The sequence below is a fragment of the Ahaetulla prasina genome, chromosome 3 (assembly GCF_028640845.1).
Source record: "Ahaetulla prasina isolate Xishuangbanna chromosome 3, ASM2864084v1, whole genome shotgun sequence".
In the NCBI taxonomy this organism is placed as follows: Eukaryota; Metazoa; Chordata; class Lepidosauria; order Squamata; family Colubridae; genus Ahaetulla; species Ahaetulla prasina.
Genome location: NC_080541.1, coordinates 51,827,945 through 51,852,547, shown reverse-complemented (window position 1 = coordinate 51,852,547; position 24,603 = coordinate 51,827,945). Strand labels below are relative to the sequence as shown.

At 34.2% G+C, this 24,603-nt stretch overlaps 1 protein-coding gene across 18 annotated transcripts in view; it reads left to right on the top strand.

Annotated features, from left to right (window-relative positions):
- The window catches only part of DTNA (dystrobrevin alpha), a 195,291-nt gene extending 176,464 nt beyond the window's left edge, over positions 1 to 18,827 (top strand). For 9 of the 18 annotated variants that reach the window (XM_058175919.1, XM_058175917.1, XM_058175912.1 and 6 more), the window contains 8 exons: positions 6 to 119; positions 938 to 1,034; positions 3,003 to 3,023; positions 7,646 to 7,805; positions 8,831 to 8,920; positions 9,741 to 9,909; positions 11,177 to 11,309; positions 15,172 to 18,827. In XM_058175919.1, the coding sequence (XP_058031902.1) occupies positions 6 to 119; positions 938 to 1,034; positions 3,003 to 3,023; positions 7,646 to 7,805; positions 8,831 to 8,920; positions 9,741 to 9,909; positions 11,177 to 11,309; positions 15,172 to 15,330 (943 nt within the window). In that variant the 3' untranslated portion in view covers positions 15,331 to 18,827. Of the gene's footprint in view, positions 1 to 5; positions 120 to 937; positions 1,035 to 3,002; positions 3,024 to 7,645; positions 7,806 to 8,830; positions 8,921 to 9,740; positions 9,910 to 11,176; positions 11,310 to 12,893; positions 12,942 to 15,171 lie in introns of all 18 variants that reach the window. The other 9 variants (XM_058175927.1, XM_058175910.1, XM_058175922.1 and 6 more) reach the window with 5 other exon arrangements.
- Positions 18,828 to 24,603: the final 5,776 nt, after the last annotated feature.

The following is a 24,603-nucleotide window of genomic DNA, read 5'->3' as shown; positions in this document are numbered from 1 at the left end:
GCCAGAGAAATCTTACAAGAGATTCACAGGCTGCGGCTTGAACATGAGCAGGCATCTCAGACCACCCCAGAAAAGGCAGCACAAAACCCTACGCTCCTGGCAGAACTTCGCCTCCTGAGGTAAATATGCAAATGAGATATGGGGAGGTAGTGATATATGTCACATTTAGCATAACACCTCTTGTCTGTTTTGTTTAATTCCATGTAAAACTGACTGTTTTGGGTAAGAAATAATTACCATTTTTAAACTTACAAGCGAGAGTATTCATTATTTTAATATTCCAAAGAAAGCACACATCCATTTGTAGGGCTACTTTTGTTAACATTTTGAATACAAATAAGAGTTATCCTTACTTTATCACCAAGGTTGAATAAAACCAATTGTTTTGTTCAAAGAGCCAAAAGAAATATGCATAGTTTAACTTCCAGTTTAAAATGGACATAGAGCCAGTGCAAGACTACATGTTACGATTAAAATGTTAGACTTAGCCTAAGGAGACACAGTTCTTGCTCACTGATTGGCTTTTCCATTTTGCAGAGTTATTTTTGTGGAGATAAAATTAATGAAGATCCCTAAGGCACTTTATACCAGGGGTCTCCAACCTTGGCAACTTTAAGACTTGTGGACTTCAACTCCCAGAGCTCCTCAGCCAGTTTTGCTGGCTGAGGAGCTCTGAGTTAATCCTAATCTTAAAGTACCAAGATGAAGACCATCTTCTACTGTCAGAGAAATGGTAAAAGTAAAGCATGCTGACATGTTTATGAATAGAGAATTATTGCTGCTGTTCCCGCCAGTTCATGTCTAAGTTTGGAAGACGCATCCACATAGGAAATCAAGTACAGTTCTTATATTCAGATTGTCATATACCTCAGATGTAAATGCAGGCTTTCTGCTCCATGTTTATGCACTGCTTTCATCTTCACTGCTTGCTGTTTAGACAGAGGAAAGACGAGTTGGAACAGAGAATGTCAGCTCTTCAGGAAAGCCGAAGAGAACTCATGGTTCAGTTAGAAGGCCTCATGAAACTACTCAAGGTAAAATGTTCCAGCACTGTATTAAGCAAAATAGGTCTATAAAATTGCAATAAAAAAGGAAGGCAGTACTTTTCTAGTGTAAAATATATTTTAGTGTAAAATATATTTTAGAATGGAAAATGTGGATTGATTATATTCAAAATAAGTATCAGATAAAAAAATATCGAATAGCATATGAGTAAATTTAGGAAATATTTTGTATTAGATATATTTTTGAAGGAGAGGGGAATTGAGAGTGTGACTAAGTGTGGTGTGACTAGAGATTATAATTTAGGAATTATTTTAGATTATGATTGTTAGTTTTGATACCCTGCATTTTGTTCTGGGAAGTCGGGGTGGGGTGGGGGTAAGGGGAGGGAATTGGGGGGTTTGGCAGAGATGGAGTGATGGTTAATGTACAGGGATTATTGAAGATGTATAAATATAATTAATGCAGGGTCGGGTCTGCCCAGTTACCATTTTAGAACGGTGGGGAGGGAGAAAAGAGAGAGTAGGAGGTAGGAAAGAGGAGAAGAGGAAGGAAGAGGGGTAGAAGAGGGAGAAGGAAGGTGTAGGGTGGAGGGAGGAGAGGATGTAGATAAGAGAAGGAGAGGAAGGTTTGGAAAGTAGAAGAAGGTAGAAGAGGGAAGAGTGTTAAAAAGGGGGGTGGTGACTGGGCAAGCCCGACTAATTGTATATAACTGTACATTGGATGAACTATTTGATATGATTGTAAAAATAAAACTTTAAAACTCTCAAAAAAAAAAAAAAAAAAGGAAGGCAGTACAATGTTATTATGGGATCATCGTTTTCATTCTACCCATTCTACAGATAGGCAGTGAGGTTTGTGGTCAGATATGTTCCTCGCTTGCTACAGCAATCATTTGCTTCTGTTCTCTAAATGAAAATCACATAATTGCATTACCTTACTACTCTGTGACTTGCAGCTCGATTGTTACCATAGAACAGTCTGAATTGAGTTTATTTGGTGGTCTTTTTCTGCAAATAAAGAATTACCTCTTTGCTCCTTGAAGATAGTAAGTGCTGTTAAGAATCTAATTTATATGTCTTTTGTGAATCTCTTCAGCACAAGTGATCTGAACAATGATTAATATAAAAGTATTAATGCTCCCGAGAAGAAAATAAGCTGGGGGAGGTAGCTACGTGTAGTTATTTGGAATTCTTGAAAATATAACATTTTAGACCTGGCCTAAACTGGCAAAAGCCCTCTTTGACTTACAATAGATAAACTGTGAAGATGAGGAGGGTTTAATCCTGGTACTCTTAGAATAGAATCACAGCGATTGTTCAGCGAAATGGCTATTAGGCAGTTTTCCTGCATCTTACATTCATTGTGTCTCTGAATGTTAAAATTTGGAGTAAATTTTCTTTGGGCATTGAATTTTCAGGAAAAAAAATTGAAAACATAAATGCTACTAACTCATAAGCACTGAATCCGGAAGACTGGTTCTGAAAGTAGTCAAGCAGGTATTTGAAGAATGGAAATGTGCATCTAAAAGACTTCAACCTAGTCTTCAGAGCTATTTGCAAGGAATCAGCCCAGACTACTAGCAGGGAAAAATCTGTCCCTTCCCTTGGAGTCGGCTAAGTAAGAAATAAATGATTAAAGAGATGAAAAGTTAAAGAGGAGTAATGGAGACTGAAGTGGATGAGGAAAAGTTACTGCCCCAATGTAGTATCTTTATGTTATGCCCCAAGCATGCAACTCCAACCTTTTTCCCATAAAGTAACATGGCTCAAGACCAAAAAAAAGCTATTTAATAACTTTACCAACAGGACATGAAGGCATTGATAATATTTATTATTCTCATCTATTAATATTTATGTTACCACATCTTCCCAAAATTGCAAGAGTTTCACACTGTTGCTGGCAATAGCACTTATGTTTTGTTGCACTGCAGTTCACTTCTCTTTTATCTTCTCTAAAGTTAGAATCATCTAATTCATGATCATCCCATTTTTCTTTAGGAAGAAGAATTGAAGCAGGGAGTAAGTTATTTAGCCTGTCAATGTCACTAACACATAGGGAGTGTTCTTGTGATCCAAATGTGTGCTGTAAATCCACATACATAAAATATGTACATTGCTGTGCTCAATTAAACAACACTAGTATATTGCATGCCTTTAACCATTTATCTAAGGAATTAAGGTACTATATTCAATCATCTAATTATGAGATAGTTTCTTGAGATGTTGCTAAAAATATAAGAGATATGCATGGCTTTCTATTGACTTAAAAGCACTTTGTCATTAAACAGTAATAATCCTATGCAATACAAACCATAGTAGTTTATGAGTCCTATAGTGCAGGAGTATTCATGTTGCTGATAAATATACTTGATGTGCCTGATTTTATTTCTCCAAATAAATCCCTTGTAATAACTCCTAAAAAATAAGGCAATAAGAGTTTTACAGAATCGGGCAAAGTCCCATCTGGTCTAACATTCAGTTCACATTTTTCTTTCCCAAGAATGCATGCAAGCTAATAATTCAAGAAAAATTTCAAACATAATTTATAAAGGTTTTTTTCTGTTAAGACGCAATTTGCATGCCCTTTGTAATTACATTAATATCAGTGAATAACTAACTCCATGGGTTTACTAAACAGTAATATAATAATTGGTCAAGAGGTACTGTGAGAGGTTTCCCATTGTAACAAAGCTGAACTCTGATTTTCAGTTCAGTGCAATTGAAGGCATAGTCGCTCACTGAAAAAAGACAAAGTAGTAGCACTGAGTCACTGTTACATCAATATCTGCTTCTCATTATATTTTGGCAAAATGTATTTTGGAGCAAAGAACCCTTGTTAATTCTTAATATGACAAAATGTAAAATAATTGCATTGTTGTAGTTTTTTGGAGTAAAAGAATTGGGAAAAGTAGAATCAGTTTCGTAAACATATGAAATATTAAGGTCAGTATGATACTATTTTTCTTTCTTTAATGTATTCTGTTTAAGCATGCAGCAATAATTATAGAGCATCTTGAAATCTACATTAATTTAAACACAGAATGATTCAATTGCTATAGTGAGGTGTTTTGCACTAGTTTTCAAGTTCAAAAATTGTGTTCAAAGAACATGGGAAATACCATGAAGCTCCCTTTCTTAATGATCTTGTATGTTTTAACTCCAATATCAACCCCATCATTGATATTTTAAGAGGAAGTTGTCCTTTAAGACAGGGGTCTCCAACCTTGGCAACTTTAAGCCTGGTGGACTTCAACTCCAGAATTCTGGGAGTTGAAGTCCACCAGGCTTAAAGTTGCCAAGGTTGGAGACCCCTGCTTTAAGATGTAACTCCTGCCTATGTGAATTATATCATGATAATGATATAAGTTCATATAGATACAGTCATGATGTAGCTGGCAACACTTGTTTTTTTTATTTTCTTTGTTTTAAATTATCTATAACCTCTTTCATAAAAATATACAAGGAGCTAATCATAATAAACATCCAGCCAACCAGAAGTAGAATTGGAAGAAAAAGTATATAATATCCTGTTACAGGAAGAATAAAGCTAACCTATTCTTTATTTCATTTTGATCCATGTATAAGAACAGATGTTCAGCAACATTTCGTTATAACCTGCTCTGAGCACATCTTACATACAACTACTGGTGGCAGAAATCAAATGGCAAATGAATGGCATTCCATTTATATGTGCATTTCAATATTGTAGAGTTGTTTGTGTATATGTTACTCTCATAGAGCTTTCCCCAGTCTTATTTCTGCATGGGTTGACATTACACGTCTTCGCATTTTCCTCCAGTGCCCATGATAGTTGGGAATTCTGAATCCCTCCAAGACCGCAACTGCAGTATCACATTCACAGATATGAAACACATTCATTTCTTTAGCTATTTCTAGTCAATTACAATACAAAACACTATTCTTTCTATCTTTAAACCTGCCTCTTTGTAAGCACTGTGATGCTATGCCACAAAAGAATGTGAAAATATCAACAGTAATAGGGTTTTATATCAATTACACGTGTTGTGAGAAACATCTATTTTTATCCCTATTTGCACACTCTTTTAGACGACAAACATTTATAACATTACAGAAATTTTATATTAGGTATCAATATATTATATGGTATATATAAACTGTATAAAACATGGTATGTAAATTATGTATTAATATATTTACATGGTATATGATATTATTATGTGTAAGTCTACAGTTAGATTCACTCTGGTAGAAACTTAATAATTCAACTCCTAACCAAGGACCTAAGAATTATTAAGGTAGAGTCTAAGAATATGGACAGTTCCAAGCAGGGTAGAGTTTTTTGACAAGTGCTCAATATTTCCACATATTGAGGAAGTCCTTTTGGTATAACTTTGAAGGCTCCAATCACAATTGATATAACAACAGATTTCTTTTTCCATAAGAGTTCAACTTTGATCTGCAAGTCCTAATATTTCATAATTTTTTTCAATTGTTTTTCCTCAATCCTAGCATTACCTGGAATAGCAACATTGGTGAACTAGACTTTCTTCTTTTTAGTAATTATTATATTAGGCATGGTATGAACAAGATGCCTGTTTGTTTGGCTCTTAAAATCTTATAAAATCTTAACCCGCTCATTTTCCAAAATCTTTTCAACTTGATGGCCCCTGAAATATCTACTACATTCAAATCCAAATCTCTAGCAAAGTTTCCAGTGAACAATTCTAGCAATCCAGTCATGACAACACTTGTAGGCTGTGAAATTTTGCTGCAGCAGTAATCAAATGGTCAATTGTTTCATCCTTTTTACTATAAAGGTGACATTTGGTGGTGTTTGTTGCATGTTCATACAATTAGTCTTTTTGAGCTGCTAAAATAAAGCCTTCAGTTTCTTTCTTTAACATTCCTGATAGTAATCAAATCCACGAGGGATTTTTTTTTAAATCAGCTTTTCCTTCTATATCTTTCAAGTATTGGCCATTGTTTTTCCAATTAACAAATCATTTTTCAGTAATTATGGTTCATTGCAGTCAACTACATAGACTGTGAAACAAGCCATAATGTTAATAATTGAAAAATGTCATATTATTATTGTTATTATTTTCTGTATTCATAAAATGATGTTCCCTAAACATTTCAGAATTATTAAGTTATTTTGTGTAGGTTACTGATTACAAAATTCTATATTATGAGTTATCCTAGTTTCCAGCAGAGGGAGCTATATACCAAAGACAAAAAACAGTTAACTTTATTTTGTATTAAGAATGTCATACGCTAAATAAATAAATAAATAAATGTATTAAGATTGGGGGGAAGAGAGTAAATGTAAACATTTGTCTGACTACATTGCCTACATACAATATGAATAAGATACAGCAAGAAAATACCTTAAATGTGTCTGCATGATAAGGAAACAATTATGGTAATTGTTATGTGAATTTGATTAAGCTACATTAAAAAGGGTTAGGGGTTAGAGGTAGAGGGTAATGGCAATTTCTAAACTGGATTCTGACTTCTGTCCAATATGTACCAGAACATCTCTCATTTGTATGGAGTAGGATACCTGGAATAGAGCATTGCCTGCTTTTTAGTTCAGAGGTCATAGAATAATAGAGTTGGAAGGGACCTTGGAGGCCTTCTAGTCCAACCCCCTGCCCAGGCAGGAAACCCTACACCACTTCAGACAAATGGTTATCCAACATTTTCTTAAAAATTTCCAGTGTTGGAGCATTCACAACTTCTGCAGGCAAGTTGTTCCACTGATTAATTGTTCTAACTATCAGGAAATTTCTCCCTAGTTCCAAATTGCTTCTCTCCTTGATTAGTTTCCACCCATTGCTTCTTGTTCTACCCTCAGGTTCTTTGGAGAATAGTTTGACTCCCTCTTCTTTGTGGCAACCCCTGAGATATTGGAACACTGCTATCATGTCTCCCCTAGTCCTTCTTTTCATTAAATTAGACGTACCCAGTTCCTGCAATTGTTCTTCATATGTTTTAGCCTCCAGTTCTCTAATTATCTTTGTTGTTCATGAGACTACAAACTTAATTTCCATTCCCACAAACATATGGGATAGGACCAGTGATGACATAGAAACACTCAGTTCCATGGAAAGTAATAAAAACCACTTTACTTACTTTATCAGTTTTATTACTTTACCTCTAAGTTCTAACATGACATAAGCCAACGAATTCAATACCTCTTTTGTCATGACTCAACAGTGATGTCCAACAGTTTTCTCCATTGCTGCTGCCAGGTAACTAAGACGAAAGAAAAAACATAATTACTACTTGATTTGTCTTGTTGTTGTTTAATTTTCAGGCAGCTGGAAAAAGAAAACATCAAAAAGAAGTACATTTTTGCCATTTCAGCTGGGGCAATTTAAATTAATATGTCAATGTGATCTTTAAGATCACATTGGGCAAGTTTACTAATCCCTTTTCCCTATGTTTCTGATCATCTCTGTTTTAGCTAATGTGCTTTTGGTTCTAGGAACTAACAGTGTATTGATCCATTCATTTTCCATCAGGATGGTAATACTATCCAGCATGGGCATATTCTGATTATTTTCTATAGCAGAGAAATAATTGGAGATGGTGGGACAGAAGTGTCTTCTTCTCTACTTCATCCTGAACCACTCATGGCTTCCTTTTCCCCCTAGACCCAAGGGGCAGGCTCTCCTCGCTCATCTCCCAGCCACACGATCAGTCGGCCAATTCCAATGCCTATCAGATCTGCATCTGCCAGCTCAACTCCAGCCCACACACCACAAGATTCTCTGACAGGGGTGGGAGGAGATGTGCAAGAAGCTTTTGCGCAAGGTAATGGTTCAAACCGTCCTCTGCTGAAAAATTGATAATCTGTAGCTTCTTTCCTCATTGCATATCTATTAAATTCTCTGAAAAGAGTTTTTTCTTGAAATAATCAAGTAATTCAAAGCTTACATTTGGGAAAAGCAGCACTAGGACAATTCGTGACAGACTAGAGCAGAAATAAAAAAAATAACATTAGTTTTTATTGCTGCATAATAAAATAATAGGGGAAAAAAATCTTCCAATCCAATATCCATCCTTCTAAATTATCTGCAATGGACACAGCATCTTTTATTGGCAAATGTACATAGAGATGCATTTTATTCTCAGACAATAGCAATTGTTCTTATTTATAATGTGCTATTATAAGCTGTGATTTGTCGTTATTGTTCCTCATGTCAGCTGCTCAACAGTCCAGAGGCTTCTACATTGGCTTCCAAGTTCCTATTACAATATGGCTCCAAGTAGTTCAGAGGCCAAACTGTTGGGTATCATTTTCATGCTGTCTATCCCAGACTGTTGTAATTTCATCATATATACCTACAAAAACGCAAAACATCTTAGAACTAAAAACAACAGTTGGCTAGTCACTGAACCTACTCTAGCATAATTCATTTGATAAATAATTTCTTTTTAATTCTTCGTGAAGAAGGCACAGAATTCAGGCAGAATTTTACCAAATCTAACTTTCTCCCATCTGATGCTGTCCCTATATGGAAATACTTATATCTTGATACAGGATCACTACGCTGCCTACCTAAAAAGTATACAAGTTCCAAATGAATTAATTTTATTAAAGCCAATCTATTCTGCAGAAGTCATCAAGAAATTAATATATGTGTAGTGCGGGTGGTCAGATATTATGCTACTATAAAAACTACCTAAACAGATTTTTAAAATTCATAAATTTTAAATTGTTTTTTAAATTGAGTTTTGCATCATTTATTATTTTACCTTGTTAAATGTACACAATGTACACAAAAAGCTCGAAATATTGCTAAAAACATTTTGCACTTTGCTTTTCTATTGATTAGGTACAAGAAGAAATTTAAGAAATGACTTGTTGGTAGCTGCTGATTCAATCACCAATACCATGTCTTCTCTCGTGAAAGAGTTAAACTCAGGTCTGATGATTTAAAGCATAAGTGTTTTATACTAGTTTAATATATAATCTAAAGACAAACTGCAATCTAAAAAAATGTGCTGCAAAATATTTTAAGCTACTAGTTAACAATTTGAACTACTGACTTACATTCTTTTCAGGACAAGATTCCTTTTTATTCCAGCATTTTAATTTGTTATACTTATTTATTTCCAATGCTTTTTAAATGCCTGGGATTTTTGTTAATTTTTATGGTTATTAAATAAAGAGGGTTTTTTGCCTTATTAATAATTATATTTATGTAGAGTACAGACTTGGTAGCTCTTGTAATGCCAGGTGCTACTGAAATATTTTAAAAATTAAATCTCACTGAATATAATGGAACTAACTCAAATGAATTCAAATGCAGCAATGTGTCTTCTTGCTAAACAGATGGTCAATGCTGTTTAGTTTCTTTATACAACAACACTGTCCAAGGGTTCATGCATCAGTATTGCAATAAGAGGCAATCCAGTGATGCAACTAATTGTTAATACCTTGCTTAATAGCTTACCCAGTCATTAGCATATTCCGATTAATTTAGGGATACCGAGTACACTGAGTCATCCCACTTGGCATCAAAGCTTTACTTGTCTGTGTATGGCAAGTTGTAATAAATGGCAAGTTTGAACTGTACTAAAGTGAAAGTTGCTCTCCATGTGTTTTTAATGTAGACAATATGGTATTTCTTTAGCAATATAAGATGGCAGTGTGCAATATGCTAAAAATAAAAACAGGAGAGAAGCATGCTAGAAATAGGAAAGAAAGATATAATTATCATACCAACCTATTTCTTCATACAGAAGTTGGAAGTGAGACAGAAAGTAATGTGGATTCAGAGTTTGGTCGGACTCATTTTGATGATCTTGTTCCATCACCAACTTCTGAAAAGGCTTTTCTGGCACAAATCCATGCCCGGAAGCCAGGATATCTTCACAATGTAGCTGCTACTGGAACCATTCGCAGTGACCTGTGGGTACTCCATCCTGTTTTGCCTTCTCTTTGATTTCTGTCTTTTTCTTGTCTTCACTCAACGCTTGAGAAATCAAGTTTCCATTTAATATTGGGATTTTTTAAATTAAAGATTAAGCCAAGGTTAGCAATAAAGGGTAATTTTTGAACTACAATATAAAACTCTTGTGAAATTTTGGTGAGAAAAACAATTTGCAATGATTTTTATATTTGAACTCAGGATGAAAATTGTTGATAATTAAAATATGCCAAAGAACAGCCAAATCTCTTTTAGGAAGATCATTTGAATCCATTCAAAGGGGCATTTCAGAAAATATGCCAAAATTGGGTGCAGTTTTTTATTTCCTTTGAGAAGAATGGACTGTTTTCTGCTGAAGAGCAGGGTACTGCTTTAGATGGAAATTTAGGAACAAAATGTATGATATATCTGTGTACAAAGTTACATAGTGATCATCCTATAATTACACTTATCCATTCAGACATCTTATTACAAGATGGAGATATCTTGAACAGATCTTGATCCAAAGCGGAACATTATAGCAAAAGACCAAATGAAATTCAAGTATCTGTTGAAGTCATTGCTTCAGATATCAAGATAATTCAGATGAGTTTGTTCTGCATGTTTATTCAGATAGAATATTAAGAGGTGCTTTTACAGGATGTAAAAGGGTATAATTCTCAGTTCTGGGCACCAAACATTCTGGTATTCACCATAACATACCAAACTGGTAGTCCACCAAATAATTCATACTTTTCTGAAATACAGAGTTCTGTGTTGTTTTTTTAATTAAATAACTATTATTATTTAATTGATTTATATGGCTGCCCATCTCATCTAAGCCATTCTGAGAGGCTCATAAAAGTAAAAACAACAGAAGGTTACAAAATAATATATACAAACATATGAAAGTTACCATAATCGGTATAAAATCACAATCAGAATTCACTCTATGGGAACTCACAAAAGCCAGTATAAGAGCTCCCTACCACATCCCTGAATCTTCATAGTGCCCTGATTTTTCTACCACTTTCATTCTATACTGATTTTGAAAAAAGCCGTTCTAGGCAATCTGTTCTACAAAAGTTAAATTATGAAAAAGGGTACTGCAATATACATGACTTGGTATGGGCTTTATACTCTGTTTGCCCACCATCACTTTTGCAGACTAACATAAGATGGAACTTACTGCTTTCACATAGAAGTATCTGAGTACGAAGTAGGTGAGGCAGTAATTGCACAACCCTATTTATTAATAATTGTGTTTAGGGTTACAGAGGATGGAGATTCTTACGTTAGAGCTGATGATGAGAACTATGAAAATGATTCTGTCCGCCAACTAGAGAATGAACTCAAGATGGAGGAGTATATGAAGCAGAAACTGCAAGATGAAGCTTATCAGGTAAAAATAAGATAAGAACTCAACACAATTAGGTAGCTGAAAGAAATTTCACTGTCCTAGATTTTATTTCTTTTGGAAGAATATACTGATAAGGGTGTAGATTCCGAATAATAGTGAGATGCACTCATGTTTCTGTGAATAATCAGGAAGTACTTTTTGTACTGAAATTAACAGGCTGACATTAACCTTCACAAGCTGTTAGTTAGTGCATCACAAATGCTAGTAACATACTCTGTCAACAGAGTGCTTTTCTATTTTCACAAAATAACTTTGAGAGTAGGTGGGTGTTCACACATGCATTCTTGGCATTTTTATACTGTGAAAGGAAATGTAATTTGCATGTGTGAATGAGCCATCAAGACTTAATCTCCAAAGGTAGAACTTTCATCTTATTCAAAATCATCTCAAACATAATGTCTTTTCTTCAGCAAAATAAATAATTTTAAATTAAAACCTAATTACCTATCATGCAAATAAGCAAAGGAGGTTAGTCCAATTCTATAGCCCAATAAAGAGAGCTGCCACTAGTATACAGTACATTGATAATAGTAGGAATCTTATGCTCTCTCAACGTGGGCAAAAACATTATAAAAAACTCAGTGATCTAGTTCACAAAGTCCCTAGAAACTACATCAGATACTGACAGTGTAGAAGGAACTGTATAGAAGATACGAGTCACTGATAGCACAATTGCTCTAATGCAATTATACAGACTATTTCACAAATATATGAACAACAGTGTGTAATCACAGCTGCCAGGTCTTTAGCTGCTATTAGCCATCATATTCATCAAGATCTTCTCAAGACCTTAGGATGTCATAAAGTATCAGCATAGTATATGTGTGAATCCAAGCCGCAAAATATTTTTTTCTAGTAATTTTCTAGTATTTTAAATTTTTCTTGTAATTTAAAAAGATAGCAATCTCTGCCTGCCATAATTTTGGCATAATAGATATCAATCTAAAGTCTAAAGTTCTTGGCATAGTTTGTTGAAATGTCACTTCTAAGTACTCCAACAGATAATCTGCCTACATTATGCTTATTTATTGGGAATATGGGTTATATGTACAAGAAATATTAAAGAGATCAAAGCATTGAACAATATAAGAATGTGTTTTCTGTTTCACTATATGTAATACAGTATGTATACTGATTAATGAGCAAATTATCCTAGGAAATACTTTTAAATGCTGTTGAAAATTTGTAGTTTTAGGACCATTTGTACATATCCTTTAAAAGAGTATATTGTAACAGTTAAAAATATAAATGAGAACTGATTGCCCATAACTTCCTAATGTATTTAGGAATAAGAGTTACAAGACAATCTTCTTTCTCTTTTTTTGTTGGGCGTTGCAGCAAATGCCATTTTCATTCAAAGGAACAAATTGAATCTTCATTCTTTTTAGCATTTTCTGCAGCAACAACCTTCTCACAGTTTCTTCTTGCATGCTAACCTCTTCATTTGGTGTGTACTATTCTTGCATGCCCATATGACACCTCTCACTCCTCTTGAGTCCCATTGTCTATAGAATGGTGCACTGATCTGGCTGCTCACATTTCCTGTTTTCACTTTCTTTTTTACAGGTCAGCTTACAAGGATGAGTAACCATCCTTGTATCACTCTCCTCTCAAGTAAGTTTTAAGTTGGTTTAAAACTGACATTAATCACTTTCATTCAGTAATTATGCTGATTGGAGTGCAGGAGGGAGGGGAGAGGCAAAGAAGTTGACCACATTTTTCTCTTCACCAATACATTATAATATACTGTAATTATTCTGCAATTCTAACTGTAATTGTCAAATGAGAATATGTTCCTATTGTGTAGCAGTGGGAAAGCTATTGAGAGGATTGTAAGCTATGTGGTTTTTATGGGCTTGTTAATATGAAATGCTACTGGATGGAATGAATACCACCTTTGGAAAGAATGATATGAATCATAACTCCCCAAACTAGAATTTAATGATTTAGCTTGTAAATCTGCTTTCTGGATGCAAATGAGTTGCATGTGGGTTATCATGTATTATAATTAGTATCTACACTTTTCAAAGCAATTTTTTGTAACACAGCATAAGAATGTTTTGAACGAATATTATTATGGTTGGTCACAGAATCAGCCAGATGTTTAGACTGGATGTGACATCTTTGTCCACCTATCAAGTCCTTTCCAAAGACTTGGGATAGGCAGATGATGTTTGATAGTGCTAAATGTACTGTTGCAGGGTATAAGCTGTTCCAAGCAAACAGCCTTTTGTAACTGATGGTTCATGATTTTGTCACTGTCAATGGTATTCAAGTGTTTCTAATTTGTTTTAAACAACTCATGTGTTAAAAATTATGAAGTGCAATCTAAGAAGTTAGCCATTCAAAGAATTACGGATGAAAATGCTTTTGAGTTTTTAAAAAACAATGAGTAATTTTGAATATTAATAGTTTATTTTACATTAGTACAGAAGGTTGAATTCTAGTGTTCTAGTTCTTTTTAAATACTGTGGAAGAGCCTTCAATGCAAATGTAAGATTGAACTATAAATATTTTTCAGATTCTACTAAATTAATATAATTTTTAAAGGCCATTATTCTTCATGGCAGCTTTCTCCCAGGAGCTAGTTATCATATGGAGTGAGCTTCAATTTTGTTTCTGTCCCAAATTATATCACCAAGCCACACAAGACAGCTATTTTTGTTCCCATCCCTTGTTTAGAAGCTACTAAGGTTTTTATATTTGTATTAATAATGCTTGGAGCTTTGTCATATAAAAAATATCCCCAACCTGATATTTTCCAGGTATATTATTGTATTAATATTATCCCAAATTTCTCAACCAGCATGTTGGAAGTGGTTCTGTAATCTAGTACTGCAATATTGAGGAAGGCTAGTTTCCAGGATTTAAATTCTAAAGCCATAATTATGTTTTTTAGATGGATAATATGACTTTTGTCCTGCTGTTACTTTTACATCTTCTCATGGTTTTCAACTTTATCAGTCACAATATTTATGGAGCAACTTTCTCAGATGGAACTCCTCTTGGGGCCTTTAATTCATGACATGATGCATCTTTTCTCAAATGATGTCTTTCGTAAACAAAGAAAATCTTGCTACCATAATCTATATGTACTGTTAACATTTTGCTGTTCAATTACCATTCATTGTTTGTGGATATCTTTTAAAGAATCGGGAAATGTTGCCAAAAATATGCATGTGCTCTATATACTGTACAAGTATATAGAATTTTTATTACTGTAGAGCTGATAGATTTGTGTTCACTTGCTAATAGTTATGATGAATATACCAATTTGATGATATAGAGCTATTTTGGGATAAGGGTTAAAGGCATGAGATGAGAAAATAGAAGACCATTCTAATCCTGTCTTAAATACAAAGCCAGCTGAGTAATTTTGGATTAGTTACTCTCTCTCAGTGCTAAAAAGAAGACAATGGCAAACCACTTCTGAAAAATTCTGCTAAGAAAAATGCACAGATGAGGAGTCAAGAGTCACTCATAACATCCATATACCCAAAATTTTAATGATAATATTCAGATATTATATGAATTGGAATAGTCATCACACAAATCTTTTCAGTAACTCTAGTCTCCTACCAATCATGCTTAACTGTGAAGTCTACACCTATCCTGAAAGCTAGCATATGCAGAGCTGAAAATGTAAGAGTAAAGAGCAGAGTAAAATGTGACTAAGACAAGTCCAACCAGGTGTCTAAAGGAAGCTAGCTTAATCCGAGGAACAATGAGGGGTGGGTTTATCAGGAATGTTCACATGGTGAGTATTCCACATTTGCACACTGCCTAAATGTGGAATACTCATTCTATGAAATGTGATAAATAGTATTAAAACATTTCTTGACAGGAAAGCTGCAGTCAAATGGATAATGAAAGTGATGTAAGAACTGAGAAGGGGAAAGAGAAGGAGGAAGAGGAAGAAGAAGACAACACTCCGACTAATGACAAAGATAGCCTAGCTGCCAGCTTCAAGGAAGAAGTGAAAAATCAAATGCAGCCTCTCTAACCAACTAGGTCTCCAGACTGTAGCACAATTATTTTGTTTGCCAAGTTCTAGTCTGTAGTTGTTTTATTTTTGAAGATTAAAAAAATGATTTTTATTTAAAGCTAAATTATATCAGCTACATCATATGTAACATGGCTTATTATTGATGAAGAACACTGGCTGTACTAACAAAATACAAACCCTTTGCACATACTTTTAAACCTGTTCAGTTTACAATGACAGTACTGTTTATATTAGGAGTTTGATTTCTGAATAATTTGAGGTTTGAGAACACTTTCCTACACACTGTACATTGTTTTTTCCATGGAGGGAATTTTAAAAGTATAATGATGCATTTATCGTTGAATAAATATACTCCTGTGTGTACATATTTATAGCCCAAAATGAACTATAGTTGCAATATTGAACCCAACCACATTTACAGAATTCTCACAGATATTACTAGGAATTGCACACATGTTGATATTACAATATTACAATATTGCATCTTTGGATAGCAATTTGTTTTTAATATTTCTGCAAAATAAATGAATGAAAATTTAAAAACAAACTTGTACAAAATGCACTAAGAAGTATCTCTATGACTTAGGGCTACTACATAACTTAACGAATGTTTTCTTTCAAAATATAATCTAACAAATCAGCCATAGAAGTTAGTGTAAATATTTTCTTTCCAAATAGAAATCATATACAAAAGACAACATTCAAGTTATATAGAATCTAGTTTTTAAAATCAGTACAGATCTTCTTAAAACTGTGAACTATGTTTTGAAATACTCGTTACTAAAGCTGTTTATAAACCACAGGTGCCATAAAATCCCTAAACTAATTGTATAATCTTCATTATATTATTTTGTTGCAGTTTTAAAACTTTCTTTCACATAATCTCCATCTTTCATATCTTGTTGGTTGAGGCCTTCAGCTTTAAATGTACAGGCTTTAAAAGATTGCTTGCAATTACTTTCTTTTCTTATTTTTGAATGTGCATTGCCTTAGTCAACCACCAGTTGTTTTGTGTGCATTCTTGGAAATGGGCCGGGATATCTGCAGGGTATTGTCAAAAAATCAAGATGGCTGCCATGCACATCTTGCAATGTACATAAATAGGCAGAGCTTTTATCACATTATCATGGCTGCCATCTTGCCTTTTTTTAATCTCACCCTCTGGACACCCCTGAAATGAGTAGAGAGACTTTCTTCAGGGGCTGAATGGGGTAATCTGCTAAATATGAAAAGCACATGGAGGGGAGGTGTGTCCTTTTTAAGAAGAAAAAAAGAATACATTATATATTTACAGCAGTATCTCTTTTGAGTAAACCTAATATGCTATTTAAAAAATAATAGAGGCTACTCCCCTGAGGATTATATTTGGAAAATATACTTTGCAATCTTATTTTCCCTATGTAGTAAATTAGTTACAAGCAAATTTTAGTCCCAAGGAAAACAGCAAATGGTTTAGAAATTGTTAAGTGTAAGGGCAATGTTTTATTAATGATGCAACAACTCTAACATTAAGCATGAATTTAGAAAAGCTCAAATATGTAAATCCAGAGTTATTGTTAAAAGAATAATAACTCCTTAAACGTGCTTATATATATTGTATTGTCCATATTAAAAGCTGAATCTTTCTGTTGATTCTACAAGGGACATGCTTCATATCAAAGATGTATGAATTAAATAACTCTAAGTACTTTCTCACTCATACACAAAATAATTCCTGACATCTTCCTTCTTGTGTCTTTCTCAACATTGTCTCTATGTAGTCAAATCACAGAATTTAGAGAACTGCAGAAAATAATTTTTAAAAATGTTTACATAGAGACAACCCAGAAACCCCACCTTTGCAATAATTACTCTTTACTCCTGCAGTGTCTACCATCTTCACATGGTGGATATGTAACTTTTGACAACTTACCTCTCCTATGCCCTTCTCTCAGGAACCGGTTACTCTCTACTAGTGCCTAGCACACATCAGTTAGTACTAGACAGTATATTGGCAATTCTTGCTGACAGCTCAGGACTCCAGCCAAGTATTTCCTAAAGAGAAGCAAAATGTTATTGAAAAGATCTAAATCCAGCCAGATACCTACAGTTAGAATAGTGATTGTGTTTCTCTGATATAGTCCTTAATTTACACACCCATATTGCATGTAAAGCTCATGCATGAGTCTAAACTTTGGAAAATCTGTGCAACATTGTCATCACAACATATGCACCATTTTCTCAGTGTGGTTTCAGCACAGATTCCCCAAAGCAGAGCTCTAGGTGGCCTCTTATACTCTGGAAGTCCAAGTTAAAGCACTTTTTCATTTGCCTCCAAAACCAAAACCTAAATTTGCTACATCAACCAGTGTTAAGCTGACAGTGGCTCAGTATGGACAATACTTTCCCCTGATTTCTATCTAGCATCTGGGAAGCAAAAGTGTCATCATCTAACACAGCAACTCAACCTCCTGAGCCTTTAGTTTGAATAAAGATATGCTTGCATAAAACTCCACTAGCAAAGGCCTTAAATCAGATGTCCTGTTTCTGTATTGTATCTGGAATGTCATAAGACCTAATGGAATAGGATATTATGTAGATGTCCTTATTCAGATGTACATCAACTTGCATGCCCAAGGAATCCAGGCCCATAGCTAGTGTTACAGACATACTTTTCCATGCACAATGAAACAAGCATATAGAGGAAGTTAGAGTTTTGTCCCAAATGTGCCAATGTTTTAGCCCATAGAGTCTTTTGTTTGCTAAACATGTTTGGATGGCAAACTTCAAAGTTGCTGGAATGGTTGAAATAGCCATTTATCATTTTTCATGGTTGTTTACTATAGCCCAAAACTCTTTGTGGATTGTTAATGGAAAAGATCATTAAGAGGCAGGAATTAGAATGTGAAGATAGCAGGATTCTTGAATGTTGAAAGAAAAGAGAGGATAGAATCTCTGTAAGTAGTAATGTTAACTTTAAAACTGCATTAAAAGGTGTGTGGCCTTTGTTGTGATAATATGTATTTTCTTATATGCATGAGACAAAATGTTGCATCATTATTTAGCACAGATGTCTGCCTTTTACTTTAGCCACTTTCCTCCATTCTTATGAGTTCCTTGGAATTACTGTAGATATATCTTGTAAATATCACAACTGCGGGTTGCAGCAGTTAGGTTGGTTCAATTCAGTGCCAGAGCCTTGAATGACAGGACAGGAATTTATTTGTGAACCAAAAAGTATGAAGAATTACATCTTGAAGCTACTAACTGTCTAATGTTTTTAACTACTGTTATTTCACACCAGTCTGAATGGACACACTGCAAATTTTACATTATCCATTGGTATTGTAAACAGAACTATTATTGTATGGGGGTTTTTTGTATTGCTGTTAAGTATTGTTTTGTGTGTGTGTGTGTGTGTTAAGCCTACTGGGGACATATTTTGAAGTGATTAAACTATTTAATTGTGTGTCTATATTTTGGAATGGAATTATTTCTTCATTAAAAAAGAATTTTTAAAAGTAATCCATTAAGTCTCCCTTCTTCTTGTTTACACTGAATCCAAGGTACATTTTTCCTATTCCAGCAGAATTCTTTCTTAGATTTGTTAAGAAAAAAGGGGTATGAAGGTACATATGTGTTTTAATAATAATATCTAAGACTGCTAACATCAGAATGTCACGATTATCACAAAACATATGCTCACCAGCAACAATATTGACAGATGTAATGACTTTCTAATCAGGCAGAAAAAGCCTGTTAGAACTAAAACATTTACAGATTAATAAACAGGGAATTCTATCATTTGAATACTACGATGAAAAAAAAAGATCTACTACTTCAGCATGGGAGGATGATGGTGGTGAGGAGAAGTGTCTTGGATTTCTTATAGATACAAAGGAGTAAAGAATTACAAATTCCACTGGCAATCTGTTAGCATAAAATTACCAGCTTTTTTTCCCCAACATTTTTATTGTCTGTGTTCAAATTCACAAATGAATTTATGCAATAAGATTTTGCTCCTAATTCTTCAGGATCTAATTTGGAGGAGACAAGTAATGCTACTAAGATTCTTTTCAGAAGTATGGAATTAATAGCCTCCCAGATGATATTAAATTACAATTTTAGCACCTAGCCAGCATAGCCAATGGGGAGACATGCAGCAGTTGTACTTCAGCCGTATTTAGTCAATTTGTTATATAATTTCTTACTTTCTTTAAACTTTAAATTAGATTTTATTTGAAAGATGTTTTTTGGTAAGAAAAAACTCTTATTTTTCATTTTCATTTTAAAAACGTGCACACAGTCGTGCAGGATAGAGGTCATGACATTTGATAGAATTAGCTCTGTTTTGTCAAAGCATGTTGAATTCTTAAAAGACATATGTCAATTCTGTTTTTGCAATCAGATTGCTGGATTATTGTAAATGGACTATGAATCTCATCTGATAATGATCCTTTATATTAGATTAATAGAGTTGGAAGCGACTTTGTAGGTCATCTAATCCAACCCCTACTATCCTACTGTGTTTGGAATTTTTATCAAGATACTGTAGTGAAAAAAAGTTACCTGCCCCAATGGGTGATTTGCAAAATAGGTCAGTTCAGATAATATTCCTCCTACTTCTCCAAATTATGGTTTTAAATGGCTTGTTGGATAATTGAGGTGTCTGAACTTATATTTGTCTGTTTCCAAACTCCGTATCAAGTAGATTTCTTCACTCTGCAACTTTTGTTTCACCATCTTCTAGATAAGAGATAGCAGGCATTTCTCCGTCTATTGGTTAAATGGCTAATTACTTTTGTGTTGCCACTCTCCTCAACTCATGACTTCAGGCATGGGCAACAAGCCAGTTGATCAATTCCCATCACAGCTAGTGGATCAATGCTTGGTTGATGTGAAAAAAACAAATTCTTGAGTTTCCAGGAAAACACTAGGTAGGAAAAAAATTAATCTTGCGGCATACTGAAAAATGTTTACCATCTTCCTGATTGTAAGAATTGCAGGATTGCTCAACAGTACGCTTTTAATTTGTTCATTGCTTTGAAGTTCGGAAAAAGAACTTGCTCATGGCCTAGGTTCAAACTTAAGTCTTTGAATGAGATGCAGCAGCATAAGCAGTAGAAGATTTTATAGTCTTATGGTTACAATAAATGTGCAACTCAAATTCATAGAATTGAAACAATTTTTTTAACTATTTATTTATTTTGTCAAACACAACAATATATATAAGTATAAGCAGGAAATAACCACACAAAGTGAATACAACCAACAGGAACATTAGGACAGGAACAGTAGGCACGCTAGTGCTCTTATGCACGCCCCTTACAGACCTCTTAGGAATGGGGTGAGGTCAACAGTAGACAGTCTTAGGTTAAAGTTTTGGGGATTTTGAGATGAGACCATGGAGTCAGGTAGTGCATTCCAGGCATTAACAACTCTGTTATTGAAGTCATATTTTCTACAATCAAGATTGGAGCGGTTGACTTTAAGTTTGAATCAATTGTATGCTCGTGTACTGTTGTGGTTGAAGCTGAAGTAGTCTTCGACAGGAAGGACATTGTAGCAGATGATTTTATGAGTTATGCTCAGGTCATGCCGAAGGCAGCGGAGTTCTAAATTTTCTAAATCCAGATTTCAAGTCTGGTGGCATAATTGCAGACAATTAAGTAAATTCAGCCAAATTGTAGAATGAATATATTTTTGTCTGAAATCTAGATGAATGTCTGGGGCTTAAGAAAAGAGTAATTATTAAGAGAACTAGAGCAAGCTGAAAGTGCTCAATGTGTTTTTTGTTTTTGGTCTTTGCTTTTACTACTCTTTCTGTATACTTTGCTATTCAACAGTGCAGTATTAGGGCTTAAGTGTTTTTTTCAATATAGAGTAGAAAGGATATTGACCGTAGCTTTCCCTTTATATGTATCTCTTACAGTTCTGTGAAGGCAAGAGTATTTTTTTTTCTGGACTCATTCCTTCCAAAGACCAACAAATCATCCTGTATATCCTGGCAAGCAGCATAATTAATGCTCAAGGGACTTTGCTGCTAGGAAATTCCCTCTATAGTTCTTTTAAAAAGGGATGTTTATAACATATAAAGAAACATAGGTGGGGAGAAAAAACAAAATTTATAGAAGGCTACTGAAGATTTTAGATGATTGGTTTTTGAAAATGATATATGAATATTACACAGGAATTTACTCTTAGTAATCCAAAACTTTGCAGCAATATATATAGCATATAGTATTCAATTTATAAGTTCATTAAGATGTACCCCTTGTTGTCTTTTGTTAGAAATTCTAAGAGTAAATACAACCAGAATAATTAAAGATAAAAATAGCATCTTATTTCTTACATTTACTGGGCAAGAGTCCTGGCGTTCTTTAGGTTTAATACACTTATTATGCTGTAACCCTATGTAGATTAGCACCCACTTTTTCTGATATATGTATAGAAAACAAGTCTGTATATACATAGCATGACAAATCAAACTGACTGAAAAAAAAATCTTGTCTCCAAAGATGTAGGCTCAAAATGCATCTATCTTCCTTTTGCATAGGGAAGGTGACACAAAGGGCAGCTGAACTTTATTTCAACACTGGGGTGTTGTATTAATCAGTCAGTATGAGACAGAGGATACAGAGCATACCTTGCTTTTTTACAAGGCCCTCAATTTGGAGAAGTACCTAAATTTTGGATCTGAGAACAAGAATACTGCCATCAAGGGCAAAAAGAAATTGCCACGTCTCTCTTCATAATCTACCTAGGACAAACCTCAGATCTTCAACCTGTCCTTCTGAATTAAAAAAATAAGCATCAGATTGCAATAGCAAAAAAAGTAAATAAACTTAATCATGTCCTGTCAAGTCCTAAGACAAGCCTGAAATTATAATAGGTTTTACACCCCATTTAAATATGTATCGTTTAGCCATGAAAGTATAATAAATTGAAATCCCAACCCACCTGGAGATGATTTGTTGGCTACAGTTGGACTACAACCTGTCAAAGATATTATTTATTCTGCTCCATTAGTAATTTGTTCACTAACTTCTATATGTTTATTAACTTCTTATTCAAAATGTATGTATTAAACATTTAAAGAGAAAAATGATCATGAAAAGAAAGAACCGTGATGCTGCAACTTACATTTTTTCCCCTCTCTCTAACCTATAATTATTTATTCAAAAACAAATTAAGTATAAGTTACTCTCAGGTAAGCAGGTACAATATTGCAGGCATACGAGCAAAATATTATTGTTGCAATTGTTTAATAGTATTTATGGAGGTATTTTCTTAAGAAATTATAAGAAAAAAATCCATAAAAAGATCAACTAACTAGTTTATGGCTGAGGTGAAAATTAAATATCATGTGACAATTTTATTATTGAGATAGATTCTATAGCTTATTCTCTTAATCACCCCAAAATACTTGTTCCCCATACTTAAATGACTTTGGATATTAAAATATCTCAAAAATGATAGGTTGTGAGTTTACAAATACAGAAACTAAAAGAAAAAGGTTCGGAGGGGAAAATACAAAAACACAGTTTTTTTGTGGGGCCTCTGTGGCTCAGACTGCTAATGCAGTCTGTTATTAACAGCAGCTGCCTGCAATTACTGCAGGTTCTAGTCCCACAAGGCCCAAGGTTGACTCAGCCTTCCATCCTTTATAAGGTAGGTAAAATGAGGACCCAGATTGTTGGGGGCAATAAGTTGACTTTGTATATAAATATACAAATAGAATGAAGACTATTGCTAACATAGTGTAAGCCGCTCTGAGTCTTCGGAGAAGGGCGGGATATAAATGCAAATAATAAAAAAAAACCAGTGACATAAATATAATATTTTCAGAATAGTAGCTATACAGTTCCTGGAAAGCTCTATCCATACTCCAGCATACTCTAATTTTATCACTGGAATGTCCTCTAATGAAAAAGAAAGCAGCACAGTGTAAGACTGGAAAACCTGCTATGAATAATGCTATTATTTGAAAAGTATTTCTCAATTTAATGCAACAAAGTTATATCAAGTATTCTCCTTTTGAGCCCTGGTCCAACTATTTTTTACATAGCAGCGAACTAGTGGCTTTTCCAAAGTAGATTGAGCATTGCAACTAAAGAGCATCAGAGATCACTAATGTTACCATAAATCCAAAAAAAGGAGAAAGAGGAGGAGGAGGAGAAAACCTGAACTGACAAGCATTAAATCCAACCTCCTCCAGGCAAATATTAAAGGAGTTGAGAGGAAACAATTAAATCTTGTATTAATTCTTATGCCTCCCTTCAGCTTTATAACTTTACAGCTTTTCAACTTTCTGCCTTTAGAGAAGTAAACATGATGTCAATAAGATTGTACCTTTGCTCAAGTTAGTGAGGAAACAGTTGCAATCTCAATAAATAGCATTTTTAGTTTCAATTTCATATATTATACACCGGATAGCATGAAATTTGTTTTAAGTATTATTTCTTATGTTGCTGATATATTAATTTTGATGCTTATTAATATGAGAACTTATGAGATTGAAAGGTTGTTAACTCTGTTTAAGAACATGCCATCTTCCTTTTGGCATTTTGGCAAGTCGGATTTATACTTGACATTTACAGTATAACAGATTCTTGCTTAAAGAAACAAACTTGCTTGTTTTCTCCCTTGTACATGAGGAAAAAATAAAATTCTTATCAGAGAGCCTTCACATCAGAGATACTGGAAGATGAGCTAATCTTTGGTATCTTTAAAAATTCTTACTAAGAATTACTAAGGATTTTTAAAAACATACATACTATTCCACCCAACTTTTATAACATTATCTCAAATACTGTTTCAGAGCAATTGCTTTAATAAGAGTAAGACTATCTAAAGATTACAAAATAATGAACAAACTTTTACCTAGCCAAGCCAAAAATATTCAAGTAACTAATAAAAAGGTTAAGGTGACTTAATCTCTGAAAGGGGAAGAATATAGTTCAGAGAACCATCTGAAGGACTGCTAGGAGGACTGTTCAAGGTATCTGTTGGATAAAGTCACTTGGATTCACTATTATTCCAGCTATGCAGTCTGATGTTGGTATGATCTCACTAGGTTATTTGGGAAGAGCTGGAACCTATTGGACCTGAGGAGATAAACAGGGTCCTTGAAACAGTTAGTGCAGCTATCTGTGCATTAAGAACCATGGTGGTGGAGTGGTTAGAATGCAGTATTTCAGGCTAATTCTGCCAACTGCCAGTAGTTCGATCCTGACCAGATCAAGCTTGATTCAGCCTTCCATCCTTCTTAGGTGGATAAAATCAGGAGCC